Raw genomic sequence first — 27,518 nt, 5'->3', positions numbered from 1 at the left:
GTTCAGGATCCTGACACAAGGAAGAAAAGAGAGCAGCAGAATACGGACCCTGGACTTCAGAAAAGCAGACTTTGATTCCCTCAGGGAACTGATGGGCAGAATCCCCTGGGAGAATAACATGAGGGGCAAAGGAGTCCAGGAGAGCTGGCTGTATTTTAAAGAATCCTTATTGAGGTTGCAGGAACAAACCATCCTGATCTGTAGAAAGAATAGTAAATATAGCAGTGACCAGCCTGGCTTGACAGTGAAATCCTTGCTGATCTTAAACACAAAAAAGAAGCTCAATGCTTTTTTCACCTCTGTCTTCAAGACCAAGGTCAGCTCCCAGACTACTTCACTGGGCAGTACAGCATGGGGAGGAAGTGACCAGCCCTCTGTGGAGAAAGAAGTGGTTCGGGACTATTTAGAAAAGCTGGATGAGCACAAGTCCATGGGGTCAGATGCGCTGCATCCAAGAGTGCTAGAGGAGTTGGCAGATGTGGTTGCAGAGCCATTGGCCATTATCTTTGAAAACTCATGGCAATCGGTGGAGGTCCCGGATGACTGAAAAAAGGCTAATGTAGTGCCCATCATTAAAAAAGGAAAGAAGGATGATCTGGGAAACTACAGGGCGGTCAGCCTCCCCTCAGTCTCTGGAAAAATCATGGAGTGGGTCCTCAAGGAATCAATTTTGAAGCACTTCAAGGAGAGGAAAGTGATCAGGAACAGTCAGCATGGATTCACCAAGGGCAAGTCATGCCTGACTAATCTAATTGCCTTCTATGACGAGATAACTGGCTCTGTGGATGAGGGGAAAGCAGTGGATGTGTTATTCCTTGACTTTAGTAAAGCTTTTGATACTCCCACAGTATTCTTGCCAGCAAGTTAAAGAAGTATGGGCTGGATGAATGGACTATAAGGTGGATAGAAAGCTGGCTAGATCGTCGGGCTTAACAGGTACTGATCAATGGCTCCGTGTCTAGCTGGCAGCTGGTATCAAGCAGAGTGCCCCAAGGGTCGGTCCTGGGGCCAGTTTTGTTCAGTATCTTCATTAATGATCTGGAGGATGGCATGGACTGCACCCTCAGCAAGTTTGCAGATGACACTAAATTGAGAGGAGTGGCAGATACGCTGGAGGGTAGGGATAGGATACAGAGTGCCCTAGACAAATTAGAGGATTGGGCCAAAAGAAATCTGATGAGGTTCAACAAGGACAAGTGCATTGTCCTGCACTTGGGACGGAAAAATCCCATGCGCCGCTACAGACTAAGGACCGAATGGCTAGGCAGCAGTTCTGCAGAAAAGGACCCAGGGGTTACAGTGGACGAGAAGCTGGATATGAGTCAACAGTATGCCCTTGTTGCCAAGAAGGCTAACGGCATTTTGGGATGTATAAGTAGGGGCATTGCCAGCAGATCGAGGGATGTGATCGTTCCCCTCTATTCGACATTGGTGAGGCCTCATCTGGAGTACTGTGTCGAGTTTTGGGCCCCACACTACAAGAAGGATGTGGAAAAATTGGAAAGCATCCAGTGGAGGGCAACAAAAAGGATTAGGGGACTGGAACACATGACTTATGAGGAGAAGCTGAGGGAACTGGGATTGTTTAGTCTGCAGAAGAGAAGAATGAGGGGGGATTTGATAGCTGCTTTCAACTACCTGAAAGGGGGTTCCAAAGAGGATGGATCTAGGCTGTTCTCAGTGGTAGCAGATGACAGAACAAGGAGTAATGGTCTCAAGTTGCAGTGGGGGAAGTTTAGGTTGGATATTAGGAAAAACTTTTTCATTAGGAGGGTGGTGAAGCACTGGAATGTGTTCATAGAATCATAGAATATCAGGGTTGGAAGGGACCTCAGGAGGTCATCTAGTCCAACCCCTGCTCAAAGCAGGACCAATCCCCAACTAAATCATCCCAGCCAGGGCTTTGTCAAGCCTGACCTTAAAAATATCTAAGGAAGGAGATTCCACCACCTCCCTAGGTAACGCATTCCAGTGTTTCACCACCCTCCTAGTGAAAAGTTGCAGGGGGTTGGACTAGATGACCTCCTGAGATCCCTTCCAACCCTGATATTTTATGATTCTATGATGGTGACAGTGACTGTGAAATGCTCACGGAGATCAGAGAGGCTATAAAAATAAAGAACTCAATAATAATGGGGAATTTCAACTGTCCCCATATTGACTGGGTACATATCACCTCAAAACAGGATGCAGAGATAAAGTTTCTTGACACCTTAAATGGCTGCTTCTTGGAGCAGCTAGTCCTGGAACCCATAATAGGAGAGGCAATTCTTCATTTAGTTCTAAGTGGAGCACAGGATCAGGTCCAAGAGGTGAATATAGCTGGACCGCTTGGTAATAGCGACCATAATATAATTACATTTAATGTCCCTGTGGTGCGGAAAACACCACAGCGACCCAAACTGTAGCATTTAATTTCAGAAGGGGGTGGGAGATACACAAAAATGAGGAAGTTAGTTAAACAGAAATTAAAAGGTACAGCACCAAAAGTAAAATCCCTGCAAGCTGCATGGAAACTTTTTAAAGACACCATAATAGAGGCTCAATTTAAATGTATACCCCAAATTAAAAAACATAGTAAGAGAACCAGAAAAGAGCCACTCTGGCGAAATAACAAAGTAAGAGAAGCAGTGAGAGGCAAAAAGGCATCCTTTAAAAAGTGAAAGTTAAATCCTAGTGAGGAAAATAGAAAGGAGCATAAACTCTGGCAAATGAAGTGTAAAAATATAAGTAGGAAGGCCAAAAAAGAATTTGAAGAACAGCTAGCCAAAGAGTCAAAAAGTAATAGTAAAAATTTTTTTAAGTACATCAGAAGCAAGAAGCCTTCTAAACAACCAGTGTGGCCACTGGGCAATCAAGATGCTAAAGGAGCACTCAAGGACGATAAGGCAATTGCAGAGAAACTAAATGAATTCTTTGCATCTGTCTTCACAGTTGAGGATGTGAGGGAGATTCCCAAACCTGAGCCATTCTTTTTTGCTGACAAATCTGAGGAACTGTCCCAGATTGAGGTGTCATAAGAGAAGGTTTTGGAACAAACTGATATACTAAACAGTAATAAGTCACCAGGACCAGTTGGTATTTACTCAAGAGTTCTGAAGGAATTCAAATGTGAAGCTGCAGGACTACTAACTGTAGTCTGTAACCTATCATTTCATTCAGCTTCTGTACCAGATGACTGGAGGATAGCTTATGTGACACCAATTTTTAAAAAGGGCTTCAGAGGTGACCCCGGCAATTACAGGCCGATAAGCCTGACTTCAGTAACGGGTAAACTGGTTGAAACTATAGTAAAGAACAAAATTGTCAGACACATAGATGAACATAATTTGTTGGGGAAGAGTCAACATGGTTTTTGTAAAGGGAAATCATGCCTCATCAATCTACTAGAATTCTTTGAGGGGGTCAACAAGCATGTGGAAAAGGGGCATCCAGTGGATAGAATGTATTTAGATTTTCAGAAAGCCTTTGACAAGGTACCTCACCAAAGGCTCTTAAGCAAAGAAAGCAGTCATGGGATAAGAGGGAAGGTCCTCTCATGGATTGGTAACTGGTTAAAAGATAGGAAACAAAGCGTAGAAATAAATGGTCAGTTTTAGAATGGAGAGAGGTAAATAGTGGTGTCCCCACGGGTCTGTACTGGAACCAATCCCATTCAACATATTCATAAATGATCTGGAAAAAGGCGAAAACAGTGAGGTGGCAAAATTTGCACGATACAGAACTACTCAAGATAGTTAAGACCGAAGCAGACTGCAAAGAGCTACAAAGAGATGTCACAAAACTGCCTGACTGGGCAACAAAATGTCAGATGAAATTCAATGTTGATAAATGCAAAGTAGTGCACATTGGAAAACATAATCCCAACTATACATATAAAAAGGTGGGGTCTAAATTAGCTGTTATCACTCAAGAGAGAGATCTTGAAGTGACTGTGAAGTGATTCTCTGCAAACATGCACTCAATGTGCAGCGGTAGTCAAAAAAGCAAATAGAATGTTGGGAATCATTAAGAAAGGGATAAATAATAAGACAGAAAATATTGCCTCTATATAAATCCATGGTACGTCAACATCTTGTACACTATGTGCAGATGTGGTCGCCCCATCTGAAAAAAGATATATTGGAATTGGAAAAGGTTCAGAAAAGGACAACAAAAATGATTAGGGGTATGGAACGGCTGCAATATGACGAGAGATTAATGAAACTGGGACTCTTGAGCTCGGAAAAGAGATGACTAAGGGGGGATGTGATTGAGATCTATAAAATCATGACTGCCGTGGAGAAGGTAAATAAGGAAATGTTATTTACTCCTCATAATACAAAAACTAGGGGTCACCAAATTAATTAATAGGCAGCAGGTTTAAAACAAACAAAAGGAAGTATTTTTTCACACAACACACAGTCAACCTGTGTAACTCCTTGCCAGCGGATGTTGTGAAGGCCAAGACTGTATCAGGGTTCAGAAAAGAACTAGATAAATTCATGGAAGATAGGTCCATCAATGGCTATTACTCAGGATGGGCAGGGATGGTGTCCCTAGCCTCTGTTTGCCAGAAGCTGGAAATGAATGACAGGGGATGGATCACATGATGATTACCTGTTCTGTTCATCCCCTCTGGGCCATTTGGCATTGGCCACTATCGGAAGACAGGATACTGGGCTGGATGGACCTTTGGTCTGACCCAGTATGGCCGTTCTTATGTTCTTGGACAATCCTAGATACAAAGCTCACTCCTCTGGCCTGCACCTGCCATATCGGTCACTTCTTCACCTGCTTATCCTAGAGTCAGCATGAAACTTACCTCCTCGCACTCACGGCTATCATTTCAGATATTCTGCAAAACAGTGACTTTCACTCCGACATATGCATTTGTTATCTACGAACTAGCTTTCTATGACTGTCATTAAAAAACCTCAATTACTTTTTTATACTTCTATTAAATACTCCTGTCTCTCTCTCTCTCTCTCTGAAAGTACAATCAGGCCCAACTTCTGGATGAGCTGTATCTTATTACCATTACTCACCCTACCACACGTGTTCAAAGAAAAGAGCAACTATATATACCTGTTTCTCTTTTTCCCCCTTCAGACTGATCTTATTTGGACCCTTAAATTTAATTTTAATTATTGATAAAGACAAGCTGCTGTGAATCAGCTGTAATGGAGAACCGGAAGGATTTCTTTGAGTCCCATCAGAATGACATCATTCACTATCTGCTCTCAAATCACCACAGACTTGGATGTTTCATTCAAGCTGTGCAGACTTATTCAAATTTAATTTGTGGCCAAGAAGGAAACAAATCACTGAGAAAAGATATCAGACATATTAGGACATCAGATTCCTACTTTAGCAGGGCCCACTACCCCCTTTCTTCTGTCAGTTCTTGAAAATCATTTTCAAAAGTAGAAACAATGGGGATGCAACAATGGGGATTGATTGTAACCAAAATGTCAGTTTCAAGTTCTACTAGTTGTTCCTTATAACTTCATCACTTTCTGATTTGCTTAGCTGTGTATGCTGGCTCAGTCTTCGATCATGCTCTTCATATTAATATTATGGAAAACTTGCATTTTCTGCTTATTGTACCAATTTCTAGCAAAAATAATTGCAAAATTACTAAGTTAAAAAGATCCCATTTCTGGAAACCTTATAAAATATTTCACTTTAAAAAAGCCACCATTTCAATAAAATCCAACCCAAAATTCTGTTTTAAGAACCAACAGTGAAGGGGAAACAACAAACCTGGTCTAATTTTACAGGAATATTTTCTCCTGTTATTACTGTACGGTAATGAAACTATGAATCTGGATTGATTTTTGAAATGCCTATTTAGATTTTGCTTACTTAAATTTAAAACTATAAATAAGCCTGGAACAAGTCTCTACACCCACTGAGGGCAGGTCCTCCGTTAGTATAAATTCCCATAGCTCTGTTGACTTCAGTTGAGCCTGACCATTTATACCAGCTGAGGCTCTGCCTCATGGTGTCCAACCATTTCAATTTAAGGGCCAAATCTTATTTCAAGAAGATTAAGGTGCCACAATCAATATTCTGCCCTGTCTGCTACCTTTACACTGCTCATATAGTGCAAAGCGATCGGAAACCAGCATCACCAGAAAACAGGTCCCCTGCTGGGGATTCCCTTGGCCTGGGGGAGTCCTGAGTAGGAGCAGCTCAGAGTGGGTGTACACTTCCCTCCTGACAACCTGTGGGGAGGAGAAGTGAATGGGATGCTCCACATTCTGGCTATCCCCACCTAGTGTATGGGTTCCTAGAGAACTGTTGCCAGTTAGCACATAAACATGCCCCAGACTGCTAAAATCTTCACTGGACCTGGTCCACTGAATCTGTCAGCTGTAACCATTTGTTGGCTCTCAGCTCTCTTGGGCGTCCCTGTGTAGAGATTCAGATTTGCCCTCTCTCCAATCTCCTTCAGCCCCAATTCTTCCCCCAACCTGAGGCTCGGGGTTGGAGAGCCTGAGAGACTATTTACTGGGTCAACATTATTCACACATGGAATTCCTTTAGGGTTAAAAGGGGAATAATGCCACAGCCATATCAGGTGTGAACGAAGAAGGAAAGCATGCTGAGCAGCCAGCACTCCCCCTCTTCTCTACATATCCTCCTGATGTGGGGCCCCTCTGTTTGAGAAAGAGAGAGAGAAGATCAGGGAACAAATAATCTTGCCAAATACAGAAGATACAATAATGATGCACATCTGTATCCACTCTCTGAAAAAATATTCATTTTGGTTTTAATATCTTTTTAGTGAACCATAAAATAATTGTCAATGAAAAAGCTGCTTAAGATTCTTCTAACGAACTCTCACTATTTACAGTGAACCTGAGATACCATCTCTTCCTGTTATCTGTCCAGGACCTCACAAGACTTCCTGGGGCCTTGCATTCAAAATCTGTCACAAATTCACTCAATAGGTTCATAAACCTTACTTTGATAAAACTAAGCTTTGAGTTTGAAAGACAATTCTGAACCAGGTCAGTTTCACATGATTATCCTTTTCTTTCTCATGAACATTTCTCAAAGCTGTAGGGCCAAAGTCTCAGCTAGTGTAAATAAAGTATAGTTACACTATACTGAAATCAATAAAGATACACTGATTTGCACTAGCTGAGGATCTGGTCTCTAGCCTATATCCATTATAAATCTAATTGGTTGCTTCGCTAAAGAAATTCTCTCTTTCTGGCAGCAAAACAACTTGGTCTGTTGAAACAGCTCAGAAATCATATTTCCATATGGTACCTTATATATTAAAGCACTCATATCTGACACTGGTGCTGATTGAATGTCAAAGAGTCTTTTTGCAATATAAATTAGTTTTAGTTGCTATGGGCAGTTACCGTGAATGCATATCTTCTGTACCCTTTATATAGCACTGGTTTCAAATCATTGCTGAAATTTACAGAGCAAAAGTTATTTTGTTAAGTTCACTTTGGTTGGGCTAACTTGTTTGTCTGGAAAGGAGCTGAGGAGGAAATTATTTGAACTAGTTTATAATTTTTACTACTGTAAAGTATGGACTTGAAAGTGAACTATATCATTTCCATACCCCTTATTGATATATCTCGACTCTTACCTGGACAAGGCAAGATGTTGCATTCCTGGTACTCCAGAGATGGGCCCAGACATGGAAGACCCCCGTATTTGGGCTCAGGATTGTTGCAGACACGTTTGCGGTTGCGAATACCTCTGCTGCAGTCTCGACTGCACTGAGACCATGGAGTCCATGGTGACCAGGCTCCATTAATTGTATGAGCGGAGTATCGTCCAGAACGCAAGAAATCCCCTGACAGTCCTAAAGAATTAAGATTGAAAGCAGATCATGAGATTAAAGACTATCACCCTGAAAACAAACATTTTGTCTTTATATTTAATCTTAATCTTTTAATAAACATTTTTGGTACTCGTTTGGCTACACAACCCCATAATTCTATTTCACTACCTTACCTGACAGAAATCCCATAAATCCTCCTATGGTGTCTGCAGCTGCCATTACATCACAGTAGAAATGAATCAATACTGATAACCCTGCTCAAATTTTAGAATCAAATAATAATGTAATGAATTTCCATGAAAAAGTCATTTTGTGAGGAAAAGTATTTTCCCATTTAAAATTGCACTTTTCAGACTCTTCTTTGCTCAGCTGAAGTGCTAAGACACACCTGACTATGGCAAGTGAACCATTCTCATATGCAATGAGAACAGTGTGCTTCTTGGTTAAATCAGCCAGCAGGAAAATGAAAACACGTTTCAAACCTTTTCTAAACTTTTTTCCTTGTCTGTTATCTTTTAAAGTGAATTTAGTGCTGAGAAAAGGTGCCAGATTAAACACTCAAAAGGTACAGTGTAGGCAATGGGTGTGGAAGCTTGCTAACAGCAACATTGCAAAATATGCCTCAATCCCCACCTGGATGAACCACTTCTAAAGGTCATTTCAATCCACTTTAGGGCTAGATCCTGCCTGGGAAGGAACTCCCTCAAAAGTTCTCAGCATAGCACTTAACTTCCGATCCTATGAGCTGTAGCAGAACTGCTCAGTGACTGTGTACATCTGCAATGTATGGCAGTGATATCAGCCTCTGACTGTATTAGGGTAATTCTTCTGAAGTTTCCCAGCATTACTAACATGGTTCACCTCTATTAATATTAGCATCATTGGGAGCCCTACTGTAGATGGATCATTGGCTGCTGCCACCATTTTAAGTACTGGTTTGATTAGAACTACTCTGAGCAGGCTAGATGACACGGTGCTTAAAACAGCTGTAAGAGCTAGGACTTGTCTACACTAGGACTCCCAATACTGCTAACATAAGTGAAGGTGCACCATGTCATCAATACTGGGAAATTTTTGAAAAATGTTCCTAGAGTAGAATGGACTCTAGACTCACATTCAGACTGTAAGCTCACTCTCTTTGGGTGAGTTAAATAGTGTTAAAGTAGTAAGAAGTACGTTTAATCAACTAATAAAAATATATTATGAGTCACAACTGAGATTGAAGAGATGTTGCCCTCTAGTAATCTTAAACTCAAACCATATTAATACAAGTACCCTAAGCAAATGGACTGTAACAAGCACTACATTCACTGCATCCAGTGGGCTTCACTCCAAGCTAGGGCATGAGATCTTTGGCTGCAGTATGAAACCCTGTCCACAATGAACTGTTTGTTAACTGAAACAGTTGTTTTGTACCAATGGAAGCACAAACAGTTCAATACATCCACAGTATCCATGCTGAATTAGGTTAAAGACACTTGCAATTTTGCCTTGTGTCTACACAAATTGCTCTGCTATACCAGTTCTGCCGCAATGAACTCCTGGACATGATTAGCTGAAATAGTATTAAAAATACCTATGTCCCATCTCCACCAGAGCTTCAAACATTAGTAATACTGTTATACCTGCACTTGTGATGCACCCTACTGAATACAATTACAATATTCCTAGTATAGATGGGGCCTTAGAGACTTTTATTCAGTACACAATAACAGTGGCCAATATTGAAATAAATGATGCATTGACAGACAAATAGGTTTGGTTTTATCTTCATTTTGTGATGAGAAACTGTTCAACTCAGCTGGTTAGAGAGTATTGGTAAATCCGCAAAGCTGTGGATAAAATCCTTCCACTGGGCAATTGCTGAGAACTATTATTTCTTCCCCTGAACCAGCTCCTATTGTGCAAAGATATTATCAACAGATTTTATGAAACCTGATGCAGATTTGAATCCAGAATGGTAGAGAGCATAGGGAAACAGTGTGGAAGTTAAGAATGTTGCTTCAATTCCTAGCTCCATCAGTGACTTTCTTTATGAGGTTGCCCAGCTGAGAAATGCCAGGTTTATACACATGATGAATGGCGCTTAGAAGAGGGTACCACAACTCCCCACCCCCATACACACTTCAACCCCTGAATTCCAAATGGTACCACTTCAACCAAAGGGCTAACAGAGGCATAAATCATGGCAGAGCTATTCTGATTTAGATTACATTGGTCAGTATTTCTCTAGATAAAATGTTGCAGCACTGTATCGTTTTACAATAGCATTAGAACGAACTGGAGATCACTCTGAGGCGGGGGAATTTTCAGTCTTAAGGGAAATGAGTGACCTTATTTCACATTTTTGCATTAACACGTCAGATTTCTTGGAGTAATGCCAGAAAAAATTCTTTAAGTGAATCCTCAGAGGGACCTTGGTGCCCAAACATAATAATGTACAAAACAACTGTTTTAGTGGGAAGTTCTAGCAACAGCTAACATTGCCATGTTTCTCATTCTTTCCAGGGTGTTAAAAGAATATGTTACAGTTAGCACTCTGTCTACAGCTTTACAACAACTTATATGGGGGTGGGATTCACAAAGGTATTTAGGTGCCCAACTCATTGATTCCAATAGGAGTCGGGTGCCTAAATCCCTTTGTGAATCCCATCCATTCACAGTCTTGTTGAGCTTTCCCTTTAGACAAAGGCTACAAATTACAACAACTGACCATGTTAATTTGAATTCCAGACATACAGTATAATACAGAAATATAAGAAAATGAAATTAACTAGAGTGCAACTATTGGCCACTGCTGTATATTTTAATTCAGTTTCCTGCAAACAGTAGGCATTATCTGTCTCCTTGTAAATGTGAAGATACTATTTCACAATGACATTATTAAGGGAGTGACATTTTTCCACGATTCCAGCATATTCCTACTTTTTACACTGTGCATCTATGCGAGATGCATTACATTCTGGGCACCCCTGGCTCACATTTTTCATAGATTTCAAGACCAGAAGGGACTGTTGTGGTCAGCTAGTCTGACCTCATATATAACACAGACCAAAGAATGTCTCTGAATGAATTTGTATTTGGACTAAAGCATATCTTTTAGAAAAAACATCTCATCTTGATTTTAAAATTTCCAGTGATGGAGAATCCACCACTACACTTGGTAAATTGTTCCAATGGTTAATGACCCTCACTATTCAAATTTATACCTTATTTCCAGTTTGAATTTGTCTAGATTCAGCTTACAGCCATTGTATCTTGTTATACCTCTGTCCGCTAGCCTGAAGAGTCTATTATCAAGTATTTGTTACCCATGTAGGTAATTATAGACATCTTAACCTTCCCTTTGTTAAGATAAATAAATTGAGTTCCTTACTAAAAGGGATGTTTTCTAGTCCTTTAATCATGCTCATGGCTCTTTTCTGAACCTTCTCCAGTTTATCAACACCCTTCTTGAATTGTGGACATCAGAACCGGACACAGCATTCCAGCAGCAGTTGCACAACTGCCAAATACAGAGATAACATAACCTCTCTACTCCTACTCAAGATTCCCCTTTTTATGCATCCAAGAATCACATGATCCCTTTAGACCACATAATTGCACTGGGAACTCATGATCAATTGATTATCCATCACAATCCCCAAATCTTTTTCAGAGTCACTGCTCTCCAGGATAAATTCCTTGTTCCTTGATGTACACATTTACATTTAGCCATATAAAAATGTATATTGTTTGCTTGTGCCCAGTTTACCAAATGATCCAGATTGCTCTGAATCAGGGACCTGTCCTCTGAATTATTTACCACTCCCCCAGTCCTTGTGCCATCTACAAACTTTATTAGTGATGATGTTATGCTCTCTTCCACATCATTAATAAAAATGTTAAAATAGCAGAGGGCCAAGAACTGATTCCTGCAGGACTAACTAGAAACACACCCGTTCAATGATCCCTCTCCACTGACAATTACATTTTTAGACCTATCAATTAGCTTGTTTTTAATCCATTTAAATGTGTGCCATGTTAATTTTATATCATTTTATAATTTTATATCATTCTAGTTTGTAAATAAAAATGTCATGTAGTACCAAGACAAATGCATTACAGAAGTCTAAGTCTATGGCATCAGCACTATTACCTTTATTAATCAAACTTTTAATCTCATAAAAAAAGATATCAAGTTAGTTTGACAGGATCTATTTTCCAAAAGCCATGCTGATTGGCTTTAATTATATTACCCTCCTTTAATTTTTTATCAATGGCATCTGTATCAGCTATTCCATGATCTTGCCCAGGATCTATGTCAGGTTGAGAGGCCTATAATTATCCAGGTCATCCCACTGACCCTTTTAAAAAGTGGCACAACGTTAACTTTCTTCCAGTCTTCTGGAACTTCCCCAGTGTTCCAAGATTTATTGAAAATAAACGTTAATGGTTTAGCCAGCTCTTTTAAAACTCCTGGATGCAAGTTATCTGGACCTGCTGATTAAAAATGTCTAACTGTAGCTACTGTTTAACATCATCATGAGTAACTATGGGAACGGAAAGAGTGTCTCATCATAATATGATATGACTACATCATGTTTTTTTCCCCAAACATAGCCAGAAATATTTATTAAACATTTCTGCCTTTTCTGCATTATTACTGATAATTCTACCATTTCCATCTAGTAATGGACGAATACTGTTTTAGGATTCTTTTTGTTCTTAACATACTTCAAAAAACTTCTTATTGTCCTTAACTCTGCTGACTGTAAATTTCTTCTTGTGTCCCTACACTTCTCTTATCAATTTTCTACAATTCCTAAGATATTACAGGGGCAGTGGCAGAGCTGGGAATAGAAGGGTTCCAGTCCTACTGCATAGGTTACTTTAAAGACCTTTCCTGGTATATGAAATACTTGCTAACTTCCTCATGATGAAGAATGGACAAGTGGGCAACCAGCCATCGCAGGAGAGAATAGTGAGCCAGCTGACAAACTCCTGAAGATGGAACAAGATAGGATGGTGCCCGTAGCTCCTCTGAAAAGACAACTCTATGTAAAGACGGACATGGGCATTTTGAGATGGTGGTGGTGCTATTCACTTTGGGGAACTATTACCCTTCAATGCATTCTTTGAAATTATACAAGAAATGTAAATCACTACCTTCTGAACATTACAAGAAATGTGATCTACAGAAAATGTTTGGATGAGAAATATAACTCCTAGCAGAAGCTCAAAAATAATACTAATTTTCACTTGTACAGAACCTTCCATTTAAGGATCTGCTTGTGCATTACAAACATTAATTTAGCCTTACAACACCTCTGTGAAATAGGCAAATATTATCTCCATTTCACTGTCAGAAAAACTGAGGCACAGAGAGGTTGTGTGACTCACCTAGGTCACCCAAGATATTTACAACAAAATCAGCAACAGAATCCAGGACCCCTGTCTCCCTATCCTGTACCTTTCGAGACCTTCCTTCTTCCTATATGTATTGGTTACTGTCTCCATGACAAAACTATGAGAATACATAAGAACAAACCCAATAACATAGATCAATGCACAATTCTTAGCAGTATAAAGTTACAGTAGTTATAAAAGTACAGTCCCAGCCCACCCACCCCAGTATTGGGAATTGAAACTGTTATTTCTTTGATCTTTTTTGTCCCTGGAAGGGAATGCTTTGATGATGATGAAAGGAGGATACTAGTTCTTCTGGTAGGAGATATGACAGAAGTAACTGCTTCTACTTATACTTTTAAAAGTTTTTATGTTTTTGGATAAACAAACTTGAAAAGTCTTTTCAAATGACTGTAATGAGAAACCACTGCAAATGGGTGCAATAAATGCATTGAATCAAACAACTTTTATTCATTGCAATGAGATACGATGAGCTGGAGCTGAAACTCCAGTATTCTGCACCATTTCTAAATTACAGTAATGCAATGATTTTAAACCACAGTAGGAAACAATAACAAAAAAGGCAAAACCTATGTTTCAGTTCTACCATTCTCTGCAGATATCTCCAAAGTGTTTTTGATGAAGATACTGTTGAAGCATAAAAATGAAGAAATGAAGAAATGAAGAAAGACTGAAAATAAACATACTTTATTCTCCACACAATCATTATTTTCTAAGCTACTGTCAAGAAAATCCTTCAAAGTGCAACAGTGTATGTCTTTTTTCTGTGGTTAATTTCTGCTTGGATGTAAGTAAATAAAATTCATTAAGAACATCATCAAACGCACCCTTTTCCACCTATAGTCACCTGAGCAAGTTGAATATGCTACTCCCCAGGAACATGTTAATCAGTTAGGTGTGAACTTCACAGCCTAAGTAGGCTAATTTAAACAATAATATGCAAGGCAAATATTAAAGCAATTTTAAGATTACATATGTAATGACAAATCAGGTAATGTGCAATGAGAAAAAGTTAACATTATTATGAAAACCTTGTTTTTTTAATTTCTCTGTCTTTTTTCTGTTTTTAAAAAAATAACCATAAAGTTCCACTAATATTTTGGGCAGGGGGCATTTATTATATTAAAGTCAAACATTCACAGCTTTAAAAAGTAATTTTCTTCTTATCATGATGCAACGTAGCTTAGCTTTGATGAGACAGCCAAAGATATAACATTTAATCTTTTATTCCTCCTGGAGGTAGGACATTCTCACATTCAGACTTTAGTTAAAAATAAAAAAGGTGTTGATATCCTCTGGCACTCTTCCATGGCTAATACTATTATTTAATCAGTCTCTCCTCATGAGAGACAAGTCTAAATTAGTATTAAGGCTAAATTATATCTTTCCTTTAGAAATAATTATTTTTTTGAGGTTACGGTTAAAGCAAGCAGTAGCAGGCTTCCAGGGGTGTTTGTTCCTGTAACTTTAGAAATATTAACAGATTTGGGGGTTATACAGAAATTAAATGTTTCCCAGAGACTCTCTTACTGAAATGACTGACTTGTTTGTTTCCGACAATTTTCGCCCTAATTTTATGCAATGATTAAAAGTAGTGAGCAAGCTTCCACATAACAGGTGTTGCTAAGAAGCATTATATAATCACAAGAGAGCAATATCAACAATTCTCCCTTCATTAGTACACGCAAATTAAAGGAAGAGACAAAGGTGACGTAATTTCCAGGCACTGACACAGTGATTGACTGTACTGCCAGAAGTTGCATGAAATAACTGTACATCTATCTACAGATCTCTCTTTGTTTCCTTATAGTGCATAGCTCTGTGGTAAATTAAAGAGCCCAAGGTGGGGAATAAAAAGGTGTTTTTCTCTCAGACCCATCAGTACAGAAAAGCTTGTAGGATTTGTGTGGGATTTTTGTTTGGGTGGTTAACAACATTGATACTGGGGGAAGGTTTTATGGAAAAGGTGTGTTTTACCCTGGTTGCTTAATATTAAGATTGGGTTTAGTCTGGTCTCTTCTGGCAAAATGTTCCATAGCTGGGGTCATGCTGCCAAAAATGTTCTGCTTCTATATGGGCCTAGTCAGCCACAACATCCCTGTAAGTGCAGTCGTCTTTGGAGATTACAGGAAATGGTGATTACAGGTGGTAGTAAGAGAGTCTCTGATGTAACTCTATCTTGATCCATTCGGTACCTTTTGAGTTATGGCCAGGACTTTGAACTCTCCTCTGAAGTGAATGGAAAACTAGACAAGCTAATAAAAGCAGATGAAATGTGTTTGTAGCAGCCATTGTTGCTTACGAGACATGCCAAGCATGCTGTACCAGCATCTATCCTTTTGTACTGCTTATGTCCACCCCCACGTAGATTTCAGTCGGGAGGTGATCAAAAGCATGGATCACAGTGGCTAAGTTCCCATCAACATCTCCTGGTCAGGTGAAGGTGAAATATGTGTTTTTTGCCATTAGTCCAGATGCTGTGAGGGGACTAGCGGAAATCTCAAGGTTCCTCACCACCCTGACAGTGGTTTGATGCTCTTCATAGGTCCAAATACACTGGTAAATTCTTCAAAGTGCTCCTCCGCATCTTAACTAACACTTCCATCTTCCCTGGACTGTGCTCGAAACATATGCTTTTCATTCACCTGATGATTTCTTCCAAGTGTTGGGAAATACTGGGAATCGCTTTAAAAGGAGATGTACAGCTAAGTGCCCTCCTCATACCAGTCCCCTTAGTCGGTGGTGTATCACAGTCTGTCAAGATGATCTCATGCAGACAATGAAGAAGAACAGAGAGTACTGGGCGTGGAGGACAATGCAGCATAGGACTTGGATGACAAGGACCAAGTTATGTTCTCTGTGTTATGTCTAGTATGAATAAGCAGATCCAACACAGTACTATTTGATTTAACCTCGTGAGATTTCACATGTGGCATCAACTATGGATGATCAACAGTGTTGAAGGCTGCAGAGTTATCTAGCAGTTTCAGCACAAAGACGTGTATATTTGTCTAGGGCCTGGAAAAGGTGATGGCTGCATCAGCACCAGCAAAGCCATTTCTCTGCTGTATGCTGGTCTGAAACCTGTGATGAAAATGCATGATGGCAGAGGACAGATGCTGAGAGAGCTGGAGACCAGATGATAACTGATGGTGGCATTAAGGACATTATTCAGGGTCAATTGGACTTGTATAGTCTATAGGGGGGTTTTTAGGTAATCTGACATCTTGCCTTCTTTCAAGGAGGCAAAGATGATCTGAGTTATCAAGGAAGCCACGTGTTCTTAGTTAGGCTTCACCAGAGGTTTCAAAGATCTACCATTGGTTTAGCTGTCTGAGCAAAGGATTGGGAACCAGGAACTCCAGACCCAAGTACTCATCTCAGCACAGACCCTTACTCTTTTGTGACATTGCATGAGTCATCAAACTTCACGATGCCTAAACTGTTCAAAAGAGACAAGGTGGGTGAGGTAATATCTTTTATTGGACCAGCTTCTGCTGGTGGAACGGACAAGCTTTTGAGCTTCAGAGAGCTCTTCCTCGGGCCTGGAGAAGGTACACAGAGTGTCCAAGCTAAATAAAAGGTGGGGCAAATTGTTAAGCATAAGGGGTTTATGCATGCTGTAGAGGATCATTTAAAATGAAGCAGACAACGAAGGGTTAGAAGACAGTAGGGTGTGTCACAAATTGTTGTAATGAGCTCCTAGAACCTGGAACCTTCTACCAACACAAGTTGATTCAAAAAAAGATATTACCTCACCTGCATTGTCTGTCTCATATCCTGGGACCAACGGTTATAACAATACTGCAATCAACTATTCAATGCAGATAATACTTTTTTACTCACTGTAGTTATTAATGCTTATTTATCTTACAAGGGTGTTGTAATAATCAAATCATTAAAAGATTTTAAAGATGTAAAAGGCTATGTAAGTGGAAAGTATTCTTATAAGTACTAATAAATAATAATGAAATTAAGAATCTCATAACTAATCATTTAAAATTAGGGTTCACTGAATACCAGTGAACAATAAATATATTTTGGTACATTGTTTATTCATAACTAAGTGCTACTGGTAAGCAAAAAAATAATTTAGCATGAATTAATTCTGTATGTAAAATGCATCTATAGCTAAAATAGCATTGGAGGAGGTCATTTTTCCTTTGTAGTAGGAAACAGAACTTTAAATACTGGTGGTAGCTCAATGCTATAAAACATTAATAACAGAAGTTATCCACTTCATAAATTATCTATTTAGTTAATTGTCATAAGCATGCAGACAACAATTGCTCTTTAATTATTCAGTAAAAAGCTCCATTCATCACCAGTGTTATAGTCTAGCCAAATATTTATAAAATAAAAGCAGAATTTGTCAGAATCTCTCCCAAAAAAGAACAGCAGAAGGAAAGAGATGACAGAGCAATCTCAAAAATTATTCTACAGTTTCTTGGCTATCACTGTGATGGGTTAATTATTAGAAAGAACATCCGACAAACACCAACAAGTCCTACAGCCAGAGGGGAAAAATACTGGGTTACCCTAAGAGATTAAGCCCAGTCCTGAAAAAACAGAAACTAAGTTACCTGTTGTGATCAATTACCTTCTTTTCGTTAACATTTCTGAAATGAGCTGGACAAATTTATGAGTGAGACTGTATGATGGTGTTGTTTGTGAGGCTAAATGAAGGGCTCAACCGCCATGGGGCCCACTTCTGGTTTATGTCCTATGTTCCTAAAACCTCATGCTTCAGGGCTTTGGCCAACTACCTACAGGTGTCAGGAAGGGATCACCCGCAAAATGTATTCTGGGCTCTTTTTTTTTTTTAATCTCCTTCCTCTGAAGCATCAGTATGGTCACAGCTGGAGATGGGACATTGGGTGGGGTGGGCTGGAACTCTGAGGTGACACTGAGCATTCTCTCTCACAAGTGTTTGGCTGTCTGGTTTTTGCCCAGGTGATCAGGGTCTATCTTATTGTCCTATGTGGGGTTAGCAAGGAATTTCCCCCCAGGTAAGATTCACAGTGACCGGGGGAGAGGTTGAGGGGAAAGGGGGCATTGAACTTCTTCAGCAGCATATGGGTGTGGGTCACTTGCCATGAATATCTGGGTATATCTCACTTAAACATATTCCTGCCTTTGTGGGGGTTCCAGGCACGGGGCAGGGGCATCTTGGTCCTACTATTCTCTGCCTGTGGCACGTAATAGTCTAGCCTCCAGTGGGCTGTAATACTTTGGTCTAATTTCAGTTGTTGGGTTTAGTGTGTAGATACTGGGTAGTGCTGGTGACCTCTGATATACAGGAGGTCAGATTAGATGATCCAGTGGTGCCTTCTGGCCTTAAACTCTGTAACATTATGAAAAACACCAGCAAGATAAAAAGCTTCACTCTGTCATGAAAATGGAACTACAGCCATCTCTCTAGCAGGTTCATAGATTCCAAGACCAGAAATGACCAGTGTGATCATCTTGTCTGACCTCCTATAAAATACAAGCCATAGGATTACTCTGAATTAATTCCTGTTTGAACTAAAGCATATCTATAAACAATCCTGTGTAATCTTGATTGAAAAATTAACAATGATGGAAAATTCACCAAAACACTTGGTAAATTGTTCCAATTCCTGATTAATCTCACTGTTAAAAACATACACCTTAATTCCAGTCTGAATTCAACTTCCAGCCACTTGATTGTGTTATACCATTGTCTGCTACGTGCTATTATTCACTTGTAATATCTCTGCTTACCATCTGTTGAGCAACCGCTGGTACCATCACTGGAACAGTAACGCATTTCAATCCTTTGTCTTCCCACCTCTAGCAAATTTGGATCAGGCAAGCGTGCCTTGCAAGTGTATCGGAATCGTTGTTCATAGTGGCCACCATTGTCTGAGATATTGACCGGAGTCCAAGGAGTCCAGGGGGTGGTCTTTTTCAGCTCTGGACAGGGATTGGTGTTACAAGGTTGATACTCCTGGAAATAAATGATCAATTGTTTATATTTACAGTATGGTACAGAATAAACAACCTGACAAGAATTTTGATCCCATCTCCTTCTCCTCCAATCTTTATCCCCGCCACTGGATTTTGAATTCTAATAACCCAAAGGTTTTTTCTACTTGGAGGAATATATATAGAATGGGCTAGAATCACAAAGGAATTTAGGAGTGGTGACCTGAGTCTTGCCATGCCTAACTTTTGTTATCTAGAAAAATTACCGGGATTCACAAAGCTTGAGTACAGCACCTTGACTCTGTATACAACGAGTAGGGAGAGACAGGCACCTTTCAATGGGGTTTACAAAAGCCAGCACATTAGGCAAGTCCTCACCTAAGCTAGCCAATAGGAGGTGCCAAGCCAAGGAGTGTATCCAAAGACCCATCCCTCTCTTGGAGGTAAGTGTGGGCTTCAGGAAGACATCACCCTCTGCTTGGAAATTTCTCTCTTTGTCAGGGAAGGGTGGATAGGGAGAGGAGGAGCTCCAGATAACTTTCAGTCCAGTGGTTAGGGCACTCACCTGGGATGTAAAAGATGCCCACAGTTCAAGTCCCTTCTCCACATGATGGGGAAAAGGGATTTGAGCTGGGATCTACCACCTTTCAGGTGAGTCCCCTACCACTTGGTTATGGGATATTTTAACATGGGGCTCCATCAGGCCTGTCCTACACCTAAAAGTTAGGTCAACTTAGCTATTTCACCATAGGCACTGACTCCGTGGGTGCTCCGGGGCTGGAGAACCCATGAGAAAAAATTATGGGTGTAGTGGCCTGGCCAATCAGCTCCTCCCGCTCCCTCCCAGTGTCACCTGCCCACCACAGATCAGATGTTCAGTAGCCTGCAGGAGGCCCTGGGGGAGGGGGATGGAGCAAAGGTGGGATGAGCTTGGGGGAGGGGGCAGAATGGGGTGGGAAGAAGAGGGGTGGGGATGGAGAAGGGGCAGGAAGAGGCAGGGTGGGGTGAGGCCTTGGGGGAAGGAGTGGAGTGGGGGCAGGGCCTGGGGCGGAGTGTGGGTCCAGCACCCCAAGAGAAATTAGAAAGATGTGGTGTTTTCACACCCTTGAGAGATGTAGTTAAGCTGACTTAAGCCTCTGTGTAGATACCCCTTGGTCGATGGAAGAATTCTTCCCTCAACATAACTATCACCTCTATTGGGGATGCATTTACTACAGTGACAGAAAAACCTCTTCTGCTGCTGTAGCAAGTGTCTAAACTACAGTGGCGTAGCTGCAGCATTGCAACTGTGCTGCTATAGCAGCTGTAATATAGACATACCCTTGGTCTCTCCTGTTAAAGCTGTTCCACTGTGGATAATGCATAAAATAAATGGAGCAGGAGAACTGGATCTTGGGTCTCCCAGCTGAGTGCTCTAACCATCAGGCGACATAGTCATTCTCTCTCTCAATAATTCTTTCATTATTTATTCACAGTGGAACAGCTTTAACAGTAGATAGACTGAAGCAGCCCAACACCAGAATATCTCATAGCCCAAGTGGTTAGGGCACTCACCTTAGGGGCAGCAGACACAGTTCAGATCCTTTCTCCCCCTCAGGTGGAGGGGAGACTTGAACTGCGGGTTTCTAACTTCCCAGGTGGGTACCCTAACCACTGGGCTAAAGTTTATGAGGGAGGTCCTCTTCCTGTGCCCCTGATGTTTTGTGTAAGCTCACCTATATGGGGCCAGTCAGGTAGGTGACACTTCAGGCTAGATAGGCAGAAGAAAATCTTTCTTGCCCCAGATTGTACACTGCTCTGGAGCTTAGGCATCCATAAGCCTGATATGGGGCTAGAACTGCCCCACTCACCTCAGTAGGTTGTAATGCTCACATGGAGAGGCACAAACACAGGCACCTACAGAACTTTTACCAGAAAAATGTAGGCATTGAACAAGTTTAGGCCCCTATAGGGGAAGCTGAGCAGGGGCTTTGTGAATGTCTGTGGGGCCTGATTCTGGGTGTTAGGAGCCTAAAGTGGCACTTAGGTGTCTAAGTCCTTTTCTGAATCTAGCCATACGTTATTAGCTACACTAACAACAATTAAATTAACTAGGATGAAATTAGATCTACAGTATCTGTGGTAATAAAGCTCAACTTTAAGGGTATTAGCTAGGTCTATAATTAAACAGTAGTTAAGACATTTATACATTTTCAGATTATAAAACATTTGAATAAACTGTAAATAAAACATACAAACAAACTATTAATTCCCTTAATTACATTTGCCAGCATGCAGAAAAACAACTTACTACTCCATATGGATTTATCTATGTATATGGGACAAGGGACTCACACATACAACCCTAAAGACTTCAGTAGTGTTACATGAGTGTAACTGAGAGCAGACTTTATCTCAGAGAGTCATATCCACAGCTGGCTGTTTCAAAAATGATAATTTGATGACTTTCTCTCAGCTCTGAGATACAGTATTTAATTTGCTTATTTATGTTGAGTGTAAATATCATTTATCAAAATGTCAGAGGAGGAAGTACAATAAATTTAGATGTCCACTGCTGCATAATTGGCCTGTGTCTTTTCAGGCATCATTTTCAGTTCTCTTTCCTTCAAAAATATATTGTAGTTCATGTTTAGTATCCAGGTACTATGGTGCTGTACTAGAGTGAGTCTATCTCCCAGTTTGAGCGTCACTGAAATAGAGAAAGACCTTAAATACAATGGGTTGAATTCTACTCTCTGTTTCACATATCCAACCCCAGTGAAGTAAAAACCTGGATGGGTTTCCAGAAAGGCTGTATGGACATACAGGATGGGCCTTTTTCTCCACTGTCTTGTATGTGTGTAGTCATTACACCAGTGCTAAATCAGAATAGTAAGTAGAATTTTACACCCACTTTGCATGGCTGTAAATGACTACACATATTACAATGCAGTGGAGAATCAGATCCCACATGCTAGGCCCCAGTGCTCTATGGCAAGGTGGAATTTAATTCTGTGGCAACGTCTCTGGTTTCTGTGGCAGTTTCCTATAAACTAAAAAATATAATTGTTTTGCTGAATTAAATACAAAAATGAATATTACAAGCAGCATAGAGACCTCTTTGTTATTTACTTTGATAACAAAAAGTTTATTTTACACTGTCCTCACTCACACTTTCAGTCTTCAATATACTGCAGATTTTTGTATTGATATTGCCCAACTGCATGACAGAAGATGTCAGGGTGAAATGGCAGGTTTTGGCAGCCAGGTATGGGACAGGTATGAGACAAGGTAACATTGTAAATGTCAACATTATTCACAACCTACTGAGATGAGTGGGGCAATTCACACCTTTTAGAACTATTGTTTTAGGCTGTCTGCATATTCAGAAAAACTCGATTGCAACAGTGTATCCTCAGGTGTGGTCTACACTTAGGGCTTGTCTACACTTGAAATGCTACAGAGACACAGCTGCAGCTGCACAACTGTAGTACATCAGTACTGTAGACATTACCTATGTCGACGAGATGCGTTCTCCTCTGTTGGCACAGATAATCAGCCTCCCCAACAGGCAATAGCTAGGTCTTTGGAAGAATTCTTCTGTTGACCTAGAGCTGTCTACACCAGGGGTTAGGTCAATGTAACCGCATTGCTCAAGGGTATGGATTTTTCACACACTGAGTGATGTAGCAGAGTCGACCTAACTTTTTAGTATAGACCAGGCTTTATAAGTTATATCAGCATAGCTACATTGATCAGGCATGTGAACAAAACATAACCCTGACCAACATGGCTACACCTGCAAAAACCCCAGAGTAGACTTAGCTGTGTTGACCCAAGAGTGCTTCTACTGATGTAGATAATGTTGTTCGGAAAGGTGGTGTATCTACACCAACACAAAAATGCCTTCTGTTGATAAAGGCTCCGTCTACCTTAGAGGCACTATTAGCACTAGCTATGCCAACATAAGCTATGTAGTGCAGACACATTTTCAAGGCTTTCTTTGCAATCCAGAAGGCTAAAAACATATGTCCTGATTCACCACTGTGTTACCCCAGCTTTACTTCACTGAAATCTGTGGAGTTAAACCAGTGTTAAAACTGAAGTAATGCAGTGGTGCGACAGGACCACCATTTTTTGTTTAAACGAAAGGTTAGGCCTCATCTAAATTTAAAATTTAGTTTGACGTAGGTATCGTGCTCAGGGGTATGAAAAATCTACACCGCTGAGCACTGTAGCTATGCTGGTTTAATCCCTGGTGTAGACACAGCTCCAAAAATCCTTCCATCCACTTAGCTACCATTGCTTGGGTAGGTGGTGTTCCAACAGTGCCAGAAAAATCCCTTCTATTGCTGTAGGCTGCGTCTATGCTATGGGGTTATGCCATCATAGCTACAGCACTGTTGTTATGATGCTATAATCCCTGTAGTGTGGACACGGCCATAGATTTTGAAGCACAGCAAACTGCATGGCAAATTCTTGGGTTGCAGAATCACAAGGACCCTGCCCGTGTGTCTGCGAAGGAGGCTAAAAATTCATAGAATACAAGTTTTTCACTCTTTACATTGACTGACACCTAAAGTAAAACAATGTGAATTAAAAATAGTGATAGTTGTTGCATCTGTAATAAAATTAAATATTAAATGTGATATTGGCAATATATTTTGGTCCTATCTATACATAAAAACATAATGAAATAATATTACTTAATAGAACAGGATATGCATCTATTATTGTAATGCCAAGATTGCCCATAGTTTTTGCGTTGTGTGATTTCAGTAATATATCAAAGGTAAGTATCCATCAGCAAAAATGGATAGCAACAATATTATGTGCAAAAGATATTCTACTTTAAATTGCAGATGGAATTTGAACTCATGGGGTTTGAACTAAGGGGCTGTTTAATTGCGGTGTAAATGTTTGTGTTCGGGCCCCTACAGGACCCGAGAGCCTGGGCTCCAGCCCAAGCATCTACACAGCAATTAAACAGCCCCTTAGCCTGAGCCCTACAAACCAGAGCCAGCTGCCACAGGCAGCTGCCAACATGGAAATAAGTTTGAGGGAATACTGCCTCTGAAAGAGACGGTGCACAGAATAAATGATAGAATATATAGCAGACTGAATACATCCCATTATTTTCTGATTCAACTATAGATTCAAGACTAAAGATGATTAAAAGTACACTGTAGCATATTTTTAAAAAACACACAACTCTATTTGTTAGCTGCTACAGTTACAAGTAATAGAACCAGTTTTCTATAGAATATTCTGTTTTCTATTTATCTTTTTTTCTGTTTTCAGTTTCTTTATTGTTTCTTTTATGCATACAGTATCTCCTTGTTGCGTGCACTTCTTTTGTTCTCTTTTCTGTTCTTTTTCTTTGTGATCTACAGAGGTAATCTCTCAACATACACAAGACAGCCAAGTCAGCATTAATAACCCATTAAAATTCACTCATGACACGGATTGTCTTTTAGGATTTACTCTTAATGTACTGCATCGGTGGGGAGATTATTACTAGAATATTCTCTCAGAACTGTAGAATTGTATATCAATTCCAAATACTTCTGTGTTTCAAGTTACTCTTGTTGTTTGTTTCATTGTGCACCAATTATATCATTTTACAAAATTCAATAGCTGTAGTTTTGATGTGGTAGTTGAAACCTTCTCATATAAAGGACCAGAGTCTCATCTGGTATAAACAAGCAAAGTTCCACTGGGTTCTGGCCCAAAATATTTGTTTCATGTTGTCATAAATATAAAGGGAAGGATAAACACCTTTAAAATCCCTCCTGGCCAGAGGAAAAACCCTTTCACATGTAAAGGGTTAAGAAGCTAGGATGACCTCACTGGCACCTGACCAAAATGATCAATGAGGAGACAAGATACTTTCAAAGCTGGAGGGGGGGAGAAACAAAAGTTTTTCTCGTCTGTATGATGCTTTTGCCAGGAACAAAAAAGGAATGGAGTCTTAGAACGTAGTAAGTAATCTAGCTAGAGATGCGTTAGATTCTGATTTCTTTAAATGGCTGAGAAAATAAGCTGTGCTGAATGGAATGTAGATTCCTGTTTTTGTGTCTTTTTGTAACTTAAGGTTTTCTAACTTCAGGTTTTGTAACTTAAGGAATTCTCTATGTTTTGAATCTGATTACCCTGTAAGGTATTTACCATCCTGATTTTACAGAGGTGATTCTTTTACTTTTTCTTCTATTAAAATTCTTCTTTTAAGAACCTGATTGCTTCTTCATTGTTCTTAAGATCCAAGGGTTTGGGTCTGTGTTCACCTATGCAAATTGGTGAGGATTTTTATGAAGCCTTCCCCAGGAAAGAGGGTGTAGGGTTTGGGAGGATTCTGGGGGGAAAGACGTTTCCAAGCAGGCTCTTTCCCTGTTATATATTTGTTAGACGCTCGGTGGTGGCAGCAATATGAGTCCAAGGGCAAAAGGTAAAATAGTTTGTACCTTGGGGAAGTTTTAACCTAAGCTGGTAAAAATAAGCTTAGGGGGTTTTTCATGCAGGTTCCGCACATCTGTACCCTAGAGTTCAGAGTGGGGAAGGAACTTTGACACATGTGGAAAGAAGTAAAGAATCCAGCAGAAAAAATCATTAAGCAGATGCAAACGGAATGGACCAGCAAGCTGCCTGAGGGTATGTCTACACTACAATTAAAAACCCATGGCTGGCCAGTGCCAGCTGGCTCGAGCTCATGGGTTTTAACTAAGGGGCTGTTTAATTGCGGTGTAAGTGTTTGTGTTCGGGCCCCTACAGGGTCCTAGAGCTGGGCTCCAGCCCAAGCATCTACACAGCAATTAAACAGCCCCTTAGCCTGAGCCCTACAAGCCAGAGCCAGCTGCCACAGGCTGGCCACAGGTTTTTAACTGCAGCATAAACATACCCTGAGAAAAGATAGGGCTAGAAAATTCAGCAGCCACAGAGCCTGTCAGACATCTTCTGTGTTTTACCCCAGCATCAACCTCATATGTTTCCTGCACTTGTCAAGATAAACGCACTATAAATTGAAGCTCTTCTTCTCTTGGGTATTATGATGCCATTATATGCAATTTTTTACCTTTGTTTGTCTGTCAAATCCAAAGTTCTTGAGTAGGCTGAAATAACCTTTTTCTTCAAGAACCAAAAGTCTTGGATGCATTCAGAAACATGTTCAATTGAACTTAAAATGAATGTGCTTTATATATTTAAAAAAAAATCTAAATTGCTCTATATGAACACAATTTTAGACAAGCAGAAACTCTTCTCAACTTCTTTTAAAAGAAAAATTGATTACAATACTATATATTCCTACAGCTAAAAACAAATCACAAGTACTGTATACCAGGACACCAGCAAAATATCATTATATAAATCTAACTTAGTCTATTGCCATTTTCTTCATATTTTGCACACTATAATACAGCTTCAAAAACTTGATCTGAATGAACACCTGGGACCCACTGCGCACAGACCCTGAAACAAAGAGTCTTTTGCACTGCAAATTTCACAGCTATCCTGTGTTTGTGGTGTGCTTCCTGCTTCACTGAAATATACCCTATGGTCTGTTTGTTTGGGGGATCGTGTGCTGAGCCTAGCAGCCTGCTAGGCAAGGCTGAGAGCTTCTTAAAAAGGCTTTGATCCGTAAGACCTTTAGCACCCATCAACCCTTAACCAGGGGGTGGGGCTACTCAGCAAGACCGTGGTTTTAAAAAGCCTGCTCCTATGTGACCAGAGGAAATAGCAACCAGGAGTAACTAACAGGAGTTCTGCGAGAGAATTTAGAGGGCGAGTGGGGAGCTAGATACACTTAACATTTTTTAAATTTAAGACCAAAACCACCTCCTGATAAAAACCAAAACAACAACAACAAAGGAACAAGCTGCAGGAGTAAAAATAGAATGCACACAGAAGTCCAGCAACAGAGTGGGGGCTACCCAGTTTGTTGCACTCAATGCAGAATGTATGATTACCGGCCCTATGGGCAGGTGGCATATGTGTGCATTCGGTGCAAGGAGCTTCTGGGCCCCAGAGACCGTGTACAGGCTTTGGAGACCAGAGTGGCTGAACTGGAGGAGCTAAGGGAGACAGACAGGTACATAGATGAGACTTTCCTGGACCCAGTAGAATGACCCCCACCTCGGTCTGACAGTATATGTGCTGTTGAGGAGGATGAAAGTTTCAGGGAAGGAGAACCTCCAACTGGAGCTAAGGAAAACGATCCCATAGTTGGGACCCTCCTTTCAGATGATGTTGTGGTATCCTCTTGCACTGCGGATACCTCTCTAGGGGAGGGAACTCCAGTTATTAGGAAGAGACAGGTATTAATAATGGGTGGTTTGATCATTAGAAACAGATAGCTGCGTTTTCGATGACCAGGAAAACTGCATGGTGAGTT

At 40.4% G+C, this 27,518-nt stretch overlaps 1 protein-coding gene across 2 annotated transcripts in view; it reads right to left on the bottom strand.

Annotated features, from left to right (window-relative positions):
• SEMA5A (semaphorin 5A) overlaps positions 1–27,518 on the bottom strand; it is a 606,804-nt gene that overhangs the window by 49,435 nt on the left and 529,851 nt on the right. For both annotated transcript variants that reach the window (XM_074945055.1, XM_074945056.1), the window contains exons 16-17: positions 18,950–19,175; positions 7,598–7,816 (exon numbers count right to left, since the gene is read on the bottom strand). In XM_074945055.1, coding sequence (XP_074801156.1) covers positions 7,598–7,816; positions 18,950–19,175 — 445 coding nt within the window. The remainder of the gene's footprint in view (positions 1–7,597; positions 7,817–18,949; positions 19,176–27,518) is intronic.

The sequence above is a fragment of the Natator depressus genome, chromosome 2, assembly GCF_965152275.1.
Source record: "Natator depressus isolate rNatDep1 chromosome 2, rNatDep2.hap1, whole genome shotgun sequence".
NCBI classification, from domain to species: domain Eukaryota; kingdom Metazoa; phylum Chordata; order Testudines; family Cheloniidae; genus Natator; species Natator depressus.
Note: the sequence above shows the minus strand (reverse complement) of the source record. Positions and strands in the feature narration are given on the sequence as shown.